A 19,812-nucleotide genomic window follows, 5' to 3' on the forward strand; every position below is an offset into this window, starting at 1 on the left:
AGTATTAATCACAGAGTCAGAGAAACCTCTTTGACTAAGAATCAAGCGTTCAATCTCCATACCTTTAAATTTAAGGATTTGAGATCCTGATGGAAAAAAGGACCTGCGACAGAAGGTCTGGTCTTAACGGAAGAGTCCACAGTTGGCAAGAGGCCATCTGGACAAGATCCGCATAGCACAAACTTACTTCACCACCTCCATAGGAGGCAAAGTTTGTAAAACTGATTTGTGGGTGTGGTGAGGGGTGTATTTATAGGCATTTTGAGGTTTGGGAAACTTTGCCCCTCCTGGTAGGAAGGTATATCCCATACGTCACTAGCTCATGGACTCTTGCTAATTACATGAAAGAAAATGAGCTCTTTTGCCTGTAAAAAAAACATACAATACCCCCCCAACATTACAACCCACCACCCACATACCCCTAATCTAACCCACCCAAACCCCCCCTTAAAAAACACTAAGACCCTGAAGATCTTCCTACCTTGTCTTCACCCAGCCGGGTACCATCCTATCCGGCCAGAAGAGGTCCTCCAGAGGGTCAGAAGTCTTCATCCAGATGGCATCTTCTATCTTCTTCCATCCGGAGCGGAGCGGGTCCATCTTGAAGCAGCCGGCGCGGATCCATCCTCTTCTAACGACGTCCTAATACTGAATGAAGGTTCCTTTAAATGACGTCATCCAAGATGGCGTCCCTCGAATTCCGATTGGCTGTCAGCCAATCGGAATTAAGGTAGGAAAAATCAGATTCAAGTTCAATCGGATTGGCTGATCCAATCAGCCAATCAGATTGAGCTCGCATTCTATTGGCTGATCGGAACAGCCAATAGAATGCGAGCTCAACCTGATTGGCTGATTGGATCTTTAGACCGCTGCTTCATAACTTGTGTTACTGGCGAGTCTGAAGACTCGCCAGAAACACGGGCCCACAAGCTCCATACAGAGCTTGTTAAATGGGCCCCAATGTCTTTATCCAATACGTTTCTCTTTGTCTGAGTCGCAAGAGACGATTAGTGTTCCATTTATCAGGGGCTATTTACTCTACAATATTAATGCTAAGATCCTGTGGATTCTGGTTATGGAATAATTTAAAGTGATACGACACACTATGATTGTCAAAACCTATTTCAATATTTCTAATGTGTTCCCTTAATCTATACTTGATCTTTCTTTTTGTTCTACCATGTAGATTTTGCCACATTTACAGCTTAGTTGGTACACAACATAGGTGGTGTTGCAAATGTCTACTTTTACATTTATAGGACTTCCATAGAAATTATAAAACCTATCTTTATGATGTCCTATACAGGGGCACATATTATATGATATTATAATAATATGGCAGGATCCGACAGAGAATATTACCAATTTTATGACATAAATTAATGATAATAGTTACAATCTTAAGTTTACATTTGAAACTTCTCCTACCTCAATTCCTTTTTTAGATCCTATTCTATACCATGATATGAAGACAGATACTGTGGCAGTCAAGAATTTTCACAGGCCCACTGATCGAAATAGTTTACTCAATGCCAGGAGTGGGCATTTGAAACAGTGGAAGAATAATATTCCATTAGGGCAGTACCAAAGGATCAAACGCAATTGTACTAATGTAGATGATTACAATAGAGAAGCTGAAATATTAACTGATACATTTCTGGAAAAAGGTTATGAATCTAATTTACTATATGAGACCCAAAATAAGGTAGCTAATATGGATAGATCCCTATTAATAAAAAATAAGCCAAAAATTAGAAAACAGGATGGTTATATGAAAGATAACAATCCTAGATTTATAACCAGGTATAGTAACCAACATTACAAAATCAAAAATATATTAAATAAACACTGGAGGATACTTAAATTTGATCCAGTTTTGGGTAAAGTCTTAGGCAATAAATCTGAGGTTGTTTTTGGGAAGAATAAGGATATATAAAAAATGATATAGCTCCTACTAAGCTGAGACAGACAGTACAATCTGGCAATCTCACCAGTTGGTGTGGAGGGGCTCCAGGTATATCCCTGCAAGCAAAAGGATTGTGTTATGTGCCCCTGTATAGGACATCATAAAGATAGGTTTTATAATTTCGATGGAAGTCTTATAAATGTAAAATTAGATACACTTGCCACACCACCTATGTCGTATATCAACTAAGCTGTAAAATGTGGCAAAATCTACAACGGTAGAACAAAAAGAAAGATCAAGTATAGATTAAGGGAACACATTAGAAATATTGAAATAGGTTTTGACAATCATAGTGTGTCGTATCACTTTAAATTATTCCATAACCAGAATCCACAGGATTTTAGCATTTATATTATAGAGTGGGTAGCCCCTGATAAATGGGACACTAATCATCTCTTGTGACTCAGACAAAGAGAAACTTATTGGATAAAGATATTGGATTGTCTGGAACCCAAGGGTTTAAATATAGACATTGATATTCAAGCTTTTTTATGAATTTGTATTTTGTATATATTCTATTGTTTTTTAATGTATGAAAAGTTTACAGTTTTTTTAATATTTATTACTATTTATATATGTATGTTTTATGAAATGTATATACATATTTTAGAATTAATTAAGTATCATAGATCTAGAATGTATTTTTTAATGGATTTTTATAATTTGAATGTTTTCAGTGTTATTTGGTATTTCATGTCTCCTATTTTGATGACTTTTCTAATGTATTTGTACACTGTATTTTTATCTTAATTTTATAATGCATATAGTAATTTTTATGTTTGTCTTTTTTGTCGTTTTTATTAATATGTAAACATTTGGCGCTGCTCCCTTATGAATTAAATTTTGGGTATGGTATACATATATTGACTCTTACGCTATGAAATACAAATTGACACTATTTTGGGGATATTTTTTTAACACAGTTATTGATCATTCTTATCCACACACATACACCTGCACCCCTGATTGGTGGAAATATAGGGTGTGTGTGCTTCGGTTAACCCTTATCAAGTAGGCAGCGCCATATGTCTAGCATCTTGAGAAAGTCCCGATGCTACGGGATGAAATGCATAGAATCAGCTGTTAGGAAATATCTGACCTTGTGAGGCTTCCATAGATCCTCGTGCGCAAAGAGGTTTCTATAGGTTAGAGCCGAGGGTGTGTTCGTGATCAAAGTCTGAGCATAGTAGCGGTAACTTGGTGTGGTAGAAGCTTCACAGCAGTGATTTACTAATTAAGTTACTAACTAATGCTGTGATACAAACTTATGTCATCGTTGTATTTGGTCTGCACCGGGACCTGGGCCTATATCAACACACTGTGGACTGCATGCTTCAGACTTCCATATCTGTTTTTTGATGTGCCTGTGATTTTATTTATCTTGTGAGTATAATATAGCGAGTGAGGCTACAATAAATGTTGAAATCTACACTTGAATCTTTCTCTTTTTGCGCTTCTCTCCAATCCACACTTTTTAGAAATCTGTTTGTTTGGGGATACCAGAATCGCCCATATAAGAGGAGCAGCAGAACGGATTATTTAAAGGAGCCCCGCTGTTTTATCATTACCTCCTGCAGCCGGATTCCAAGTATTTATAAACTTATAATATTCAGACTTGTCTCAATATTATTATTATTATTATCATTTATTTGTATAGCGCCGCCAAATTCTGTAGCGCTATATTTTTCTATATATATTTTATCTATATTCAACATCATTACTAGGAACCTTATCATTTGGATGACTCTTTATTTGGACTTTTTTTGATCTGTTCATTATACAACTTCATTATCCATTAAATGTAATTGTTAGATATTCTCAATTATTTAGATTGGATCAAACTATAGAATTTTTTACATGCATTCATTTTAATTATTGTGGGTAAGCATCTGAATTCATGCGCTGCTTGGTGTATTCATACACTGTTTTCTTTTTCCATCTAGTGATCTTGCAAATGGTTAATATACTTGCAAAACTGCTGCCATATAGTGTTCCAGAAATAAAGTAGCTTCTAAGCCTACGTCATCGCTTTTCAACATAAGATACCAAGAAAATGAAGACAATTGATAATAGAAGTAAATTAGAAAGTTGTTTAAAATTGAATGCTCCATCTGAATTATGATTCATTAACATTTGTGTTTTATATCCCTTCAAAATATTAACAATTATATTTTAGTTGTGTACAAATTTTCTAGTTAAAATAGTAAATTAAACCATGTTTTATATCTCTATTATTCCAGGAAATGATCATTAGTACCATTACATTTTATGGGAATGTGTCAAATCACAGTTATGTAATATCTGTGAAACAGGAAAGTAATTTAGAGGTATAACATCATATTCAATTCATGAAGCATGGAGTTTTGAAACAATACGTAAGCAATAAAATTATGTACATATGTTAATGTTATTTCTTATTAAGAAGAAAAGCACTTACCCCTTATGGGCTAGATTACAAGTGGAGCAGTATTTACAAAAAAAAAACTAACACTTATCCCTGCGCTCTAACTCAACCTTGTTTAACCTAGTCTGCTTTATCCAACATATATATATATATATATATATATATATAAAATGATTTTTTGTTAAAATTTATATCTATACCTATATAGAAACGTCCACCACATTAAAGCTGCAAGGAATGTTTGTTTTCAATCCAGCAAGTGCAGTCTGTATATTTTTTCTATACATATATATATATATATATATATATATATATATATATATATATATATATATATATATATATATATATATATATATATATATATATATATATACATACATACACACATATACATATATACATTTACACACACACAAATATTATACATATATATATATATATATATATATATATATATATGTATATACAGAAATATAATATCTATTTAAAAGTATTATGTGAAGAACATTGGAATGTAAAATATTTACAGTAAATAAACATTATTAAATATTAATATTGATTAAAAAAGATTTTTCGTGTTTGTTCAACTGGAAAGGGCTTAAATGTATGTGTATATGTATATATATATATACATATATATATAGGTGTGTGTGTGTGTTTATGCATGGTGATATATGTGTTTATATATGTACATATATACAGGGAGTGCAGAATTATTAGGCAAATGAGTATTTTGACCACATCATCCTCTTTATGCATGTTGTCTTACTCCAAGCTGTATAGGCTCGAAAGCCTACTACCAATTAAGCATATTAGGTGATGTGCATCTCTGTAATGAGAAGGGGTGTGGTCTAATGACATCAACACCCTATATCAGGTGTGCATAATTATTAGGCAACTTCCTTTCCTTTGGCAAAATGGGTCAAAAGAAGGACTTGACAGGCTCAGAAAAGTCAAAAATAGTGAGATATCTTGCAGAGGGATGCAGCACTCTTAAAATTGCAAAGCTTCTGAAGCGTGATCATCGAACAATCAAGCGTTTCATTCAAAATAGTCAACAGGGTCGCAAGAAGCGTGTGGAAAAACCAAGGCGCAAAATAACTGCCCATGAACTGAGAAAAGTCAAGAGTGCAGCTGCCAAGATGCCACTTGCCACCTGTTTGGCCATATTTCAGAGCTGCAACATCACTGGAGTGCCCAAAAGCACAAGGTGTGCAATACTCAGAGACATGGCCAAGGTAAGAAAGGCTGAAAGACGACCACCACTGAACAAGACACACAAGCTGAAACATCAAGACTGGGCCAAGAAATATCTCAAGACTGATTTTTCTAAGGTTTTATGGACTGATGAAATGAGAGTGAGTCTTGATGGGCCAGATGGATGGGCCTGTGGCTGGATTGGTAAAGGGCAGAGAGCTCCAGTCCAACTCAGACGCCAGCAAGGTGGAGGTGGAGTACTGGTTTGGGCTGGTATCATCAAAGATGAGCTTGTGGGGCCTTTTCGGGTTGAGGATGGAGTCAAGCTCAACTCCCAGTCCTACTGCCAGTTTCTGGAAGACACCTTCTTCAAGCAGTGGTACAGGAAGAAGTCTGCATCCTTCAAGAAAAACATGATTTTCATGCAGGACAATGCTCCATCACACGCGTCCAAGTACTCCACAGCGTGGCTGGCAAGAAAGGGTATAAAAGAAGAAAATCTAATGACATGGCCTCCTTGTTCACCTGATCTGAACCCCATTGAGAATCTGTGGTCCATCATCAAATGTGAGATTTACAAGGAGGGAAAACAGTACACCTCTCTGAACAGTGTCTGGGAGGCTGTGGTTGCTGCTGCACGCAATGTTGATGGTGAACAGATCAAAACACTGACAGAATCCATGGATGGCAGGCTTTTGAGTGTCCTTGCAAAGAAAGGTGGCTATATTGGTCACTGATTTGTTTTTGTTTTGTTTTTGAATGTCAGAAATGTATATTTGTGAATGTTGAGATGTTATATTGGTTTCACTGGTAAAAATAAATAATTGAAATGGGTATATATTTGTTTTTTGTTAAGTTGCCTAATAATTATGCACAGTAATAGTCACCTGCACACACAGATATCCCCCTAAAATAGCTAAAACTAAAACCAAACTAAAAACTACTTCCAAAAATATTCAGCTTTGATATTAATGAGTTTTTTGGGTTCATTGAGAACATGGTTATTGTTCAATAATAAAATTAATCCTCAAAAATACAACTTGCCTAATAATTCTGCACTCCCTGTACATACAGATATTTAGACATGTATAAGCATGTATATATACATACATTTATTTATGTGTATATATATATATATATATTTATATTATGGCCCCTTCCATTCAAAGACCTTGTCATAAACCATATACCTTTAACACATACATTTTAAAAAACAAAATTTATGCTTACCTGATCAATTTCTTTCTTTCTTGACACGGTAAGGTCCACGGATCATCATTAATTACTGTTGGGAATATTACTCCTGGCCAGCAGGAGGAGGCAAAGAGCACCACAGCAAAGCTGTTAAGTATCACTTCCCTACCCACAATCCGCAGTCATTCGACCAAGGGAAAGGAGAGAAAGGAAATAACACAAGGTGCAGAGGTGCCTGAGGTGTATATAACAACGAAACTGTCTGAAAAATAGGGCGGGACGTGGACTCACCGTGTCAAGAAATAAACACATTTATCAGGTAAGCATAAACTTTGTTTTCTTTCTAATGACACAGTGAGTCCACGGATCATCAATAATTACTGTTGGGAATCAATACCCAAGCTAGAGGACATAGATGATAAGAGAGGGACAAGACAGGTAACCTAAACAGAAGGCATCACTGCTTGAAGAACCTTTCTCCCAAAAGAAGCCTCAGCTGAGGCAAAAGTATCAAATTTTAAAAAAAATATGCAGAGAGGAAAAATTTGCAACCTTGCAAATCTGTTCCACAGAAGCTTCATTTTTGAAGGCCCAGGAAGAAGAAACAGCCCTCGTAGAGTGAGCCGTGATTCTCTGAGGAGGCTGCTGTCCGGCAGTTTCATAGGCCAAATGAATTATACTCTTCAGCCAGAGCGAAAGAGAAGTAGCCATAGCTTTCTGGCCCTTGCGTTTCCTCTGAAACATAAAGTTTTTTCAATACTGGAGATTCCACATGGGCATCAAAACACAAACCATATGTAACACTCTGCAAGGTCTCTTGATCCATCTTTAGGCCCAAAAAGTATAACAAAACAGAGGACAGCCTTTATTTTACTTTATAGGGAAAAAAGTTACTGCCCCTTTAAATTAAATTTAGTAAAAAATGAAAATACTAAGAGAGCAATATAATCTTTAACCCCCCAGGCACACAATACACCTCAGCTTCCTGCTGAGGTGCCTACCTGTCCTGCCGACAGAGAAGGAGACTCCAAAGTAAACGATCAGTTTGTCACACTGTACACTGCAAATAAAATGGTCGAAATAACACTAGAGCAGAGCCGCCGCAACTGCGTATCCGCTCCGTACACAGGAAGTAAGATCTTCCTACTCAGGCAGAAGTGCACCAAACTGACTGACAGCTTCAAAGGAAAACGCCTCTCCATAATCAGGGGCAGTCCCAGCGGCCATTAAGACCACAAAACACAGAAAAAAAAATGACCGTTAGTACATTTAAACTAAAAACGGCACACTCTCCTAAAGTCCTGAACTGGATAATGACCAGAGCTAAGGACGAACTGAGCCTAAAGTAAAAACACTCCCCATCATCCACAGTGCCTGCTGTCTTCCAGTGCCTGCTGTCTGCCTAAGGGTCAATGATACACGTCCCCCTGCAGAATTAACTGCTTAAGTGCCAAAGTTTCTCTTAAATAAAGAAAAAATATACGTGGCACTTACCTGACTGTTCATCTGTCCGGCAGTAGGACAGCTCACTTGGTTTGAGAGGGTGCCACCCCTCACATGGACCTGTGGAAAAAAGAAAGACTGAGTAAGCTTACTCAGGCTATCTGAATAGGGCAGAAAAACTGTTTGGGTAGGCGCAGAGGGGATTGTACCCCACAAGTTCCCAATTGCTTAAAAGCCACCACTGCCCTACTGAAGAGACTGACGTGGGCTAAGGCTAGACCCTAGGAAAGATCAGAGCAAACCTACTCTGCTTTAAAATAATAAAATCTTGATTGTAGAATCAGGCACCGAGACTTCACCTCCTCCTTGCACTGCAGGCAAAGAGAATGACTGGGGATTGTGGGTAGGGAAGTGATACTTAACAGCTTTGCTGTGGTGCTCTTTGCCTCCTCCTGCTGGCAAGGAGTGATATTCCCAACAGTAATTAATGATGATCCATGGACTCACCGTGTCATTAGAAAGAAATATTTTTATGAATATTTTTTAGCAGTGTTTATATAAGTGTATCTGTAATGCAACTTGTTTTTTAACCCTTTTAAGCAAGGTTTCAGTCGTGCTCTTCCGAGGAGTGCAAAATTAGTTTGTGCTTGGGCGGTCGCGTTTACTTTCCACTTGTAATACCGCACTAATGTAAGCACGGTGGCTAAATTGATATTGCAACTCACGATAAGCTTAGAGTGCCACTTGTAGTTTAGCCCTATGTGAATTATAAAGTTATACCTTTCAAATGCTTTCAGCATCAATAGTGCTCTTTCTGTGTTATGAACTTTTTCAAAAGTGGAATCCATAAAAATCTTCAAGTGATTCTGAAACATAATAAAATATACTTTATTACGATTACTTAGCTTTTTAATTATCTAACATAATAATAATAATACAAATATACATATATATATATATATATTTATATATATATATATATATAGATATATATATATATATATATATATATATATGATGCTAGCACTACCATATAATGGGAAACCAATAAATTATGACATGAGGTCATAGATTTAAGTATCCATTCTTAAAAATGACACTAAACACCATTAAAACGTACCTGAATATCATTAGTCTGCTTAACAAATTCATCATAATCTTGATCAAATTCAGTTTTTCGCAGATCTAGAAAGTTGTATTCTTTTTTCTTAATTGTTGCAACAATTGACTAAAAAAATAAAAAAAAAGTATTTGCAGTAAAAAAAAAAAAAAAAGATTATAAACAGACAATACATTGCACTAGGTTGTTTTCCAAAATATATCATCCTTGAGGTTTTATGATACAGATTACTATGGAACTGAATTAAATTTAAAGTATCAAATATTTATTGTGCCCTCAACAAAAGAGGAAAACATAATACAGTGTACCAGTTTGGTGATTGTAAAGAACCCAACAGAATAGGCTTTGGCCAAACAAGATTTCTAAAGGTTTTCAGCTTGGTACCTTTATGTTTCTGTCATTTCATTAGTTAATTCCTATGTGTTCTATTGTACTTTCGAATTTGTGGTCCCTAGTTGGTAAAGCTGAAGCAATTCTGTTTGAAAGGAGTAAAATGTGTGAATTTTTATACCAACACAATCTATATTTGAACATCAAATTATGTGTGCCTCTCTCTTGCAAGTACACAATATACCTTTGGTACAGCTTAAAGGGACATAAAACAGTATACACTAACATAAGTTTCTAAATATATAATACAGTCAAAGCTTACCTGCAAAATGGTTTCTTTTTGTCCATCGAGTTCAACCTATACAAATCTAAAATACTTACAAAAAGCTCCAGCTAAGCTTAAATAACCCCACTAAAAGGTGATCCATTTAATACTAGCAATCATATCCATGAATTTTGTTTTTATACAGAAATGTATCCAGACTATTTATAAATGTATCTAGGGTATTGGCATTCACTACATCCTTTGGTAACGAGTTCCACAATTTTATTGCTCTTACAGTGAAAAAACGTTTCCATTGCAGGAGATTAAATCTCCTTACCTCCAACCTTAAATTGTGACCTCTTGTCAGAAACAATTTTCTTGGAATAAATAGAGCTTTTGCCATCTCTGTATATGGGCCTTGAATATATTTATATATTAACCCCTTTAATACAGGCATAGTGTTTTTTTGCAGCAAGCTCCCTCTGGGCATTTCCTTATATGGAAGGTGCTATTCAGGTCATAGCTATGACAGAATGCTCTTGTGCACATGCAGAGTCACATGACACCTGACTAAAGCAGTGCACAGTATAATGCTGAAGCTTTCACATAGCATGTGACATTATCCCCATGGAAACAAGCAAGCCTCTTGGCAGCAAACAATAGCAGAACCTGATGTCCCCCCTTACTTGCATAAGTAATTATATTCATGTGCATACTTTGTTATATGATACCACAGGGTTTGGACTATGAGGTGGAGCAGGCTACACTTGGCAACACTAAAGTGTAAGTAATTTTGCAGATTTTTGGAAATTTTATTAATATACTTAAGCTTTTTTTTACACTTTTTTACACACAATGTTTTACCTCAGTTAACCATTTTATAATATGCACATAACTCAAAATGTTTTATGGCACTTTAATTGAAGATAATGAAATGAACTATGGATTTTCTTTTTAATTGATTGATTGATTTATCTATAACTGTTATACTTAGGGGAACATGGCAATAGGGATTTTAGAGCATAAAACTGAGTTTAATGAGGCTAATTTGTGATACAATAATTTGTGGTGAATTTTTAGTAGGCAATGTAATCTGACATAATATCTAAATGTTAACACAGTGGTAGATGTTACTTTGCACAACATGTTATTAACTAAAAAATCAAAACACATTATGCTTCTATTAATTTTACAAAATATAGTTACCAAGCCAGCACAACGTTAAGGCTCCTTAAGTGTGCACATTGCATACTGGGCTCTGCAAAACCCCATATATAAGCATAAACATCAAATAAGCACCAGCACCACTTGCATATCAGTACCCCAACTGGGTAAGGGCTGTGCATAGCCTGAAATGTCACTCTTTTTGAGTTTGTACTCCCCAATAAAAGAGACCCAGTTGGGGTATTAATATACAAGTGGTACTGGTGTCTATTAATTTCACATACATGCTGTGTCAAAGATTGAAAATAGTTTATTTAAAAGTCAGAAAGAATGATTAATAGATATGTGCATTCGTTATTAAACAAATTTAGAAAACCAACTAATATTGCGTTTTCATTAAATATGTTTAATAACAATTAAATAAAACGATAATGAACAATTTAACTAATAAACTAATGTTTTGCAGGACTAAATTTGTACCGTGCAATGTTTATTATCCAGTTTCCATAGCATTTCCAATCAAAGAGCTGTATGTTTGGTCATCTAACCAAATTCTTATCGATCCTGTGGTCATTATGTAACCCACTCATATGTCAGATGCCGTTGCATTTTTTGTGAGGATTGAGCATTGTGATTTGTGTGTGACTGAGAGTCTCCTGAAGAAAAAATATTATTTTATTGCTAGTATCTTCAACTTGGAACACTTCTGTCTCTTTTGTTTAAGCCCATGAGCAAAGGCTTTGTTCCCTCAGTTTACTTATGGTATTAGTTTTAGTTAATATATATATATATATATATATATATATATATATATATATATATATATATATATATATATATATGTAAATACAACATCAGATGAACAACAACACATGACATATTACACTGTGTCATGATTTATTTAATAAAAATAAAGCCAAAAAGGAGAAGTCATGTCTAAAAAACTAAGTATACCCTTACGGCTTCCATAGGAATTAAGAGGCTTATTAGCAGCCAGGTGCTGCTAATCAAATGCTCTTGATAAATTGATCCTCAGCAATTGTGACCACCTCTATAAAAGCCGAAGTTGTAGCGGCAGTACTGCTTTTGGTAGTAGAAGTAGTTAATTAAGAAGCCAAAAACACAGTTGTAGTTAACTTGTCCTTTTCTAGAACCAGAAGAATTAACAAACAGACTAGAGGATTGAATGAAATCCTTTATTGCTTGCAGAAAAATATGAAGAAGTAATAGAAATCTTAGGACAAAAAGAAGGAACCATTTCCAACTTATATTATCAGAGTAAGGCAAAAAATTCAAACGTAGTCCTCAAAACTGCCTTATCCTGATGAAAAAACAAGATAAGAAGGGACACAAGAAGGGGCAACTCTTGTAACTCTGACTTACCAATCAGAGTTACTTCCTCTCCTCATAACACAAAATGTCACATCAGCAAATTTATTTTTATAACCTTTTGACAGACAACAAATTAAAAACTCAGAAAGAATTGGAAGATATAGATGGAGAGATATTTCTATTCTGGTTCTCTTATGCACAAATTTCTCATTATTTTAGCTCCTGTAAACATACTCAAAATCTGACAAGACAACTGACCTTTTTTGAGAATCTTTGTTTATTGACCCCCCACCTAGGCATCTCATATCCTTATTATACCAATTACTTATTCTAGGAGATGAAAACACCATGCCAACTTATACTATCAGGTAGGTCTAGATTTGGACCTCAAAGACTGGAATACAATTTCTCTCTAGATGGTATATGACCCCAATTAAAATTAAGACCATATACAAACATATCAAATAGGTTGTGCTCAAGGGGATGGTGGGAAGGAAGCTGATATGATCCATATATGATGGAGGTGCAGAAAATTGGGTTCCTTTTGGCAAGATGTCCTATCACATATTAACAAAAAAATCTCACTCCACATAGCAATGCAACCTAACATTTTACTATTTCACTCTAAGCCCAAGACAACAAGGAACAAGGAAAGCTTTATTATTCATCATGCTAAACTGAGCAAAGCTCCCGATTCCCAAGAGATGGAGGTCCCCTAGGGTGCTGACACTGGACGATAGGAAACAAAAAGTAGACTCACTAATACAGTTAGAGAGATATCATTATCTTTGTTCAAGTAGAGTCAAGATACATGAGCAAATGCTGGAAATGTGGAACACCACCAAAACTAGAATAGGGTGAGCAAACCTAGGTATTTAGGCCTTATATTGTGGGTCTCCCCCCCCCATACATTCACCTACTTTAGGGTTGGAGATCTCCCGCATAGCACACCATGCCGTATTACACTTGTCACAGCAATAAATATACACTACAAAAGACTAAAGTGTTGCATCTTTCTTAAAAAAAATTCCCTATAATTTACTTTCGACATGTTACAAGTTTTATCTAAACGTATCAACAAAGTTACTATAAAAATAATAAAAAAAACTGAGCTTTAAAAAAAAGGTTATCTGTCAGCACCTTTGTCTATTGGGCTTACCTCAGCTGCTGAACGATCTCACAAGGAACAGCATCTACAACCCAAGGGGATTTACAGATAAATCTGCATTTCATCTGGGGAGAGTTGTTTGTCACACTGGCAGACACATCTTCTTTTTATCTGTGAGCCACTTGTCATTTTAAAATTGGGAAAAGATATTTCAATTCCCAGCTAAAATACATCCTGTCTACCCCTCTGTCCTTTGTAGGCGCTACAAGGAGGAAATATGCCTTATGGTAAGAGAACCCCTCTCAATGATAAGTACTTCTTCATTCAAATCATTCCCTGTTGGAGGCAAATACTGACTTGTACAGGGGTGTGAGAGGGATTAAAAAATCTGGTATGTTTGGTGTTTATGCCTCCTTCTAGTGGCCTAGAGTTTAATCCCACATGTGATGGCTCTCACAATCCTATGAAAGAAATTGCAGCACCTGTACACAGTGCACAAAATCAGGGGTTAAATCAAAATGGTCACACACGGAAATAAAAATAAAGCTGCCACAATAAATTTAGCTTAAACACAAAGCATAATTTCATAACTTGCTAACAGTCATATTACATAAACATACATATTACAAAGGTATAGTTTTTACTTAAGACTGAAATGTTAAAAACCAAAAGCCCATCAATGAAAACCATTTAGGTATCTGAGCATCAACTAAGCTTAAAATAAAATTATTAAAATCCCACTTCAGAGTTCATGCTATTAGCATCTTAGCATTAGAATAGTCACTAACAAGCTTCCAAATCCATACGACCAGTGCAGCTGCAATAAGGCACAATTGATGGCCAAAACTTCTTGTAAAATCTGTACATGCAACAGGACTTACAGTTGTAAAGGAACACAAGAGGTATACAGCAAACAAACCACATTAAGATCTGCATGCCATAAGGACGGTTTCATTTAAATTGCTCATATTGGATCTACACAAGCATGGACACATGACTGAATTCACAGGAATAAACTTGCCCCAAAATGGCAGTGTCCACCAGAGGCAACATCAGCTACAGCCTGTTTACAGCTCCAATCCTCTTTATAGATATTTCATCAATATTGTAGGCTACACTAGAGGAGATACTTAGGCCTGCCCAAACTCTGTAGAGAAATAAGATTAGAGGGGTGGTCAGTTTCATCCATCCTTCAGGGGAGGAAATTTCTCAATGATGAATATTAGTCAAGAAGAGTCAAGATATGATAACCTAGATTTACTAAGGCTGACTTACTATTAGTAGAAAATCTTCCTGCTTTTTCAGCTTATCTGCTCAACTGAAGAAAGCAGGAATGGCAAAGATCAGAAATGTTACATCTAGACTATATACAGACAATATATGCTTATTTGTTTAAGCTGAAAATGCATATAAGATTAATATATATATTATATAATATGGCCCAAGCAACCAAAGGAAATATTATAAAATAGTTTACCAATCAAAATATTATTTAAAAAAACTACAACCCCAATTTCCGAAAAAGTTGGGACAGTATGCATAATGCAAAAAAACAAAAAAAAAGAGTAAATTCACCCTGTGCTTATATTGAAAACACATTATTAACACATTATTTGATGTCTTACTTTACGAATTTAATGTATTTATTTAAATATACACTCATTTCAAGTCTGACTACTGTAACACACTCCAAAAAAGTTGGGACAGTCGACTGTTTACCACTGTGTAACATCACCTTTTCTTTTAATAACATTTATTAAGTGTTTGGGCACTGAAGATACCAGTTGGTTAAGTTTAGCAAGCAGAACTTTCTCCCATTCCTCCATTGTGCATGTCTGTGCAACTGTATGGAGCTTTCATTGCCTTATTTTGTGCTTTATAATGTGCCACATATTCTCAATCGGAGACAGTTCATGACTGCAGGCAGGCCATGCTAGCACCCGCACTCTCTGCTTATGCAACCATGCACTTGTAATCTGGGTATAATATGGTTTGGTGTTATCCTGCTGGAAAATTCAAGGACATTCCTGGAAAAGATGATCTCTGGATGGCAGCATATGTTGCTTTAAAATGTATATATATATATCTTTCTGCATAAATGGTGCCCTCACAGATGTGCAAGTTATCCATGCCATGGGCACTGACACCCCCCCCCCCCCCCCCCATACCATAACAGACTCTGATAACAGCTTCGATGGTTCCTTTTCCTCTTTGGCCCAGAGAACATGACATCTTTTGAAATGTTGACTCATCGGACCACAAAACACGATTCCACTGTGCCACTGTCCATCTCAGATGAGACCGAGCCCAGAGAGAGTTCTCTAGGCTCGGTCTCATCTGAGATGGACAGTGGCACAGTGGAATCGTGTTTTGTGGTCTGATGAGTCAACATTTCAAAAGATGTCATGTTCTCCGGGCCAAAGAGGAAAAGGAACCATCGCAGCTGTTAGCTTCTGAACAGTGTTGATGTATTGCATCTGTTTTGCCTTGTAAAGCCTTAACTTGCATCTGTGGATGCAGTAGTGAATGGTGTTCATTGACAAAGGTTTACCAAAGTATTCCCGAGCCCATGTCAGGATATCCATTACAGACTCATGACAGTATTTGAGACAGTGACGTATGAGGGATAGGAGATCACAAGCATTCAAATCTATATGCACCAAGATTTGTCTTTGGGGAATGTTGCTCTCAAATTGTTGGATTATCTGCTGACGCATCTGTTGCCAGATTGGAGAGCCTCTACCCATCCTTTGCTCTTGAAGGACTAGGCCTTTTTTGGACGCTCCTTATATACTAGGATTACACAATTGCCTCACCTGTTTCACATCACCTTTTTATTTCAACTTGTCACTTCGCTATTAGTCCTAAATTGCCCCTGTCCCAACTTTTTCGGAACATGTTGGGGTCATCAAATTTGAAATGAGTATATATTTAAAAATACATTAAATTCACAAAGTAAAAAAATCTAATAATGTGTTTTCAATATATTACAGGGCGAATTAAATTTTTAAATGACTCTTTTTGTTTGTTTTTAGCATTTTCCATACTGTCCTAACTTTTTTGGAATTGGGGTTGCAAATGTTTAAACCCCAATTCACTACATGACCTTAATATATTGTCTCCCACTGCTCCTGGATTTCTGTTGTCTGTTCAAAAGTGTTTGTTATCTTATTATTAATAATAATAATAATTTCCAAAATGTTAAAACTAAGGACAATATTATATAAAGACTGGTGTGAGTTTATATAGATGTTCAAGGTCAACTGAACATCCCAAAATACTTATAGTTATCTTGGGTAATAACGTGAATAAGATGTGTTAAGTAAAGGTCTGCCCAGGATCACAAGTAGTGGCCAGCATTTGCTGACTATATTTATCATAACATGATAAATAACACATGCAATACCTCCTCCTGCTCTTGCACAATTACTTACACAAGACCACAATATATGGGGAAATGTTAATCTTCCACCTCTAGGCTGCTATTTCTAATATTGCTGTTGCAGGCTTGCATGAGTGAGTATGCTCTGCAATGGCCATTATGCCTTTGATTATCCCTTTGATATGCTGCAGTTTATAGAAAACTGTAGTGTATAGAATTATTAATACTACAGTTTTCATCAGTCACTTACATATTTCAGTGACAGTCAGACTGTTCTTCAGTTCTTCAAACAAGTACCTGGATTATCCAAACTTTACAAACAAATTCTACAGTTCCTTTTTTTAGATCTTAACTGTAATGCAGATTACTTAAAGGTACTTGACCTGTGACTTATTCTAGGAGTGTGTATATATATATATATATATATATATATATATATATATATATATATATATATATATATATATATATATATATATATATATCTTCTATGGAGATCTACTTTCTGTTAAAATAAACAAAAATATGTATAAAGTTAAAATGCATTTTAATTAATACTATGCAATAAATGTTCATAGTTTACCTGAAATTTAGTTGCAAGTGATTCCAATCCTTCAATTTTAGAGTCTCCTAAATTTGAATATGTTGTAATAGTTTCAAAGATGGCAATAATTTTCTCAAGTCTTCTCTGGAATGTGTCAAATTTACCAAAGATGTACACTTCGCTCAAATCAAATTGCCTTTCAGATGTCATTTGTTGAATATTTTCTTTGGTCTTGTGAAATACATGTTGGTACCACTAAGAAATAAAGCAAAATAAAGTCCATGTTGAACTAGGAAAAAAGTTGAAACCCCCACATTTGTCCAACTAGTAATTAGAACAACGCAATTACAATTAATACAATATAATTAATGGTATTCAGAGAACATGCAACTAGAAATTGTTGGTTAATTAGTAAAGAGTAGAGTTTAAAATTCTTTCTTGCGCTGCTATTTGTTAGAGGTAAGCCGATTCTCCTCTGATACTCCCCCTGAGATATCAAATTTGGTAAGCAGAAAAAAAGTTATAGTATGGAGAAACAGCGCAAAAATTGCTTAAACCTCTATAGAGAAAAAGTACAGCTTGAAAAAGGCCGGATTGCTCGGCTGAAATGCGTAGCTTGAACTGCTGCTTACACTTTGAACAGATTTGAAGACACGGAGACACAGACACTGTTCTGACCGCATCGAGTACACGCAGGACTGCAGAGCCATAGGAACAGTGCAGAGGTAATTCCTCTTGGGACACAGACACACTGAATCTGACGGTAAACACAAAGAATAATAACCGATTCGCTACAGGCTCCAGGACCGGCTTGCGAGGTATACTCACGGCAGACAGCAAGTATTGACTTTTCACGCCAAACACCAAACGGATATACAAACCTATAAACGTCAAAACTTTTTACTAAACACCATACGTACATACAATAACACAGATACAACTTCCTTTTTTGCCTTAACGGATATACAAATATGGACTAAACTCTGTTATTTTAAAATTTTAAAATACCAATGATATACAGACTACTGAAACTGGTTTTATATAACTGTATACCATTAACTGAACTAACATATGGATTTTTTATAAAAACATAGGACATTTTGTTTAACCAGAGGGTGCAGCCAGAGCATTCTTAGCCTATTAGGTCAGTTGACCGTTTTTTATCTACATTATTCAAATTAAATGTAAATACTTATATTGCTTGACTATGTGTTTTTAAAACAATAAATGCACTTTGTAGTATCTAATTAAGTAAGCGTTACGTTTATAGTACAACTTTGTATCTCTACATAGAAGTTTCACCACTACGCGTATATAGCTTTAGACTAGTTTTAAATTAATCCTAGAAATACTTCGGATTCACGTAACTAGATACAATTCTCTTTCAAATTCCATCTAAATTATTTGCATATTATAATTACTTTTGAGTTTTGATTTTTCTCACAAATATTCAGTTTTTTTCTCTATAAAGGTTTAAGCAATTTTTGTGCTGTTTCTTCATACTACAACTTTTTTCTGGTTAATTAGTAAACATAGCATTTCATAAGTAAATATAACATAGCATATCAGATAGTAAATATAGTAAACCAGATGGGAGTCAATGTTTATAAGAAAGATAAGAGCAAGAGTTGTGAAGTATTTTTTCTTAGTTGCTTGGGCTAAGTAGCTGAGTTTGACAGGTGATCCCTTCCCTTTGACTTTCTGGCTCTTACATACTCTTCCTTATTGCTGCATTTGGTTGGTAGGTTGGTAGGTATAAACACACACTGACAATCTACACACACATGCACTCACATACACAAACACACACATATGCAACTACACACAGTCATTCTAGAAAAGATGAAAGGGGTTTGGTAAGTGCACACACCTTGCAATAACAGATAGTAGGACACATTGTGAGTTTGGGAGTATGAGTGAAAACTTATTGATGTAACTGTCTCTGTAACCTTTCTGTAATTTGGGCAGATTCTAATTAAAGCTGGTAAATAACGGAGTGTCTGGTAGATTATTTAGCCTGGAATTACTAATAGTAATATAGTGGCTATATTTCTGTAGCACTACACATAGAGGGCTAGAAGTACAAGTGGAGCGGTATTTTGCATTTTCGCTATAGTTGAAAGTAAACAGTTTTTTCTCCAGCGGTAACCCAAAATCGCACTTAAAGGCGAAATTCGAAAATTTTGTTTGCAGATTTTGCATTCCTCCATAGAAGTTAATGGAGAAAAAAAGTTGAAAAAAAAACACCCACTCTCTTGTGCATATATATATATATATATATATATATATATATATATATATATATATATATATATATATATATATATATATATATATATATATATATATATATATATATA

The 19,812-nt window shown here is 35.3% G+C and overlaps 1 protein-coding gene across 1 annotated transcript in view; it reads right to left on the bottom strand.

The window, feature by feature from the left end:
- The window catches only part of DNAH5 (dynein axonemal heavy chain 5), a 1,563,391-nt gene that overhangs the window by 886,617 nt on the left and 656,962 nt on the right, over positions 1 to 19,812 (bottom strand). Inside the window, 3 exon segments of the mRNA XM_053715797.1 lie at positions 8,988 to 9,073; positions 9,328 to 9,435; positions 17,492 to 17,707. Of these exon segments, the coding sequence (XP_053571772.1) occupies positions 8,988 to 9,073; positions 9,328 to 9,435; positions 17,492 to 17,707 (410 nt within the window).

The sequence above is a fragment of the Bombina bombina genome, chromosome 5 (assembly GCF_027579735.1).
Source record: "Bombina bombina isolate aBomBom1 chromosome 5, aBomBom1.pri, whole genome shotgun sequence".
Classification (NCBI taxonomy): Eukaryota; Metazoa; Chordata; class Amphibia; order Anura; family Bombinatoridae; genus Bombina; species Bombina bombina.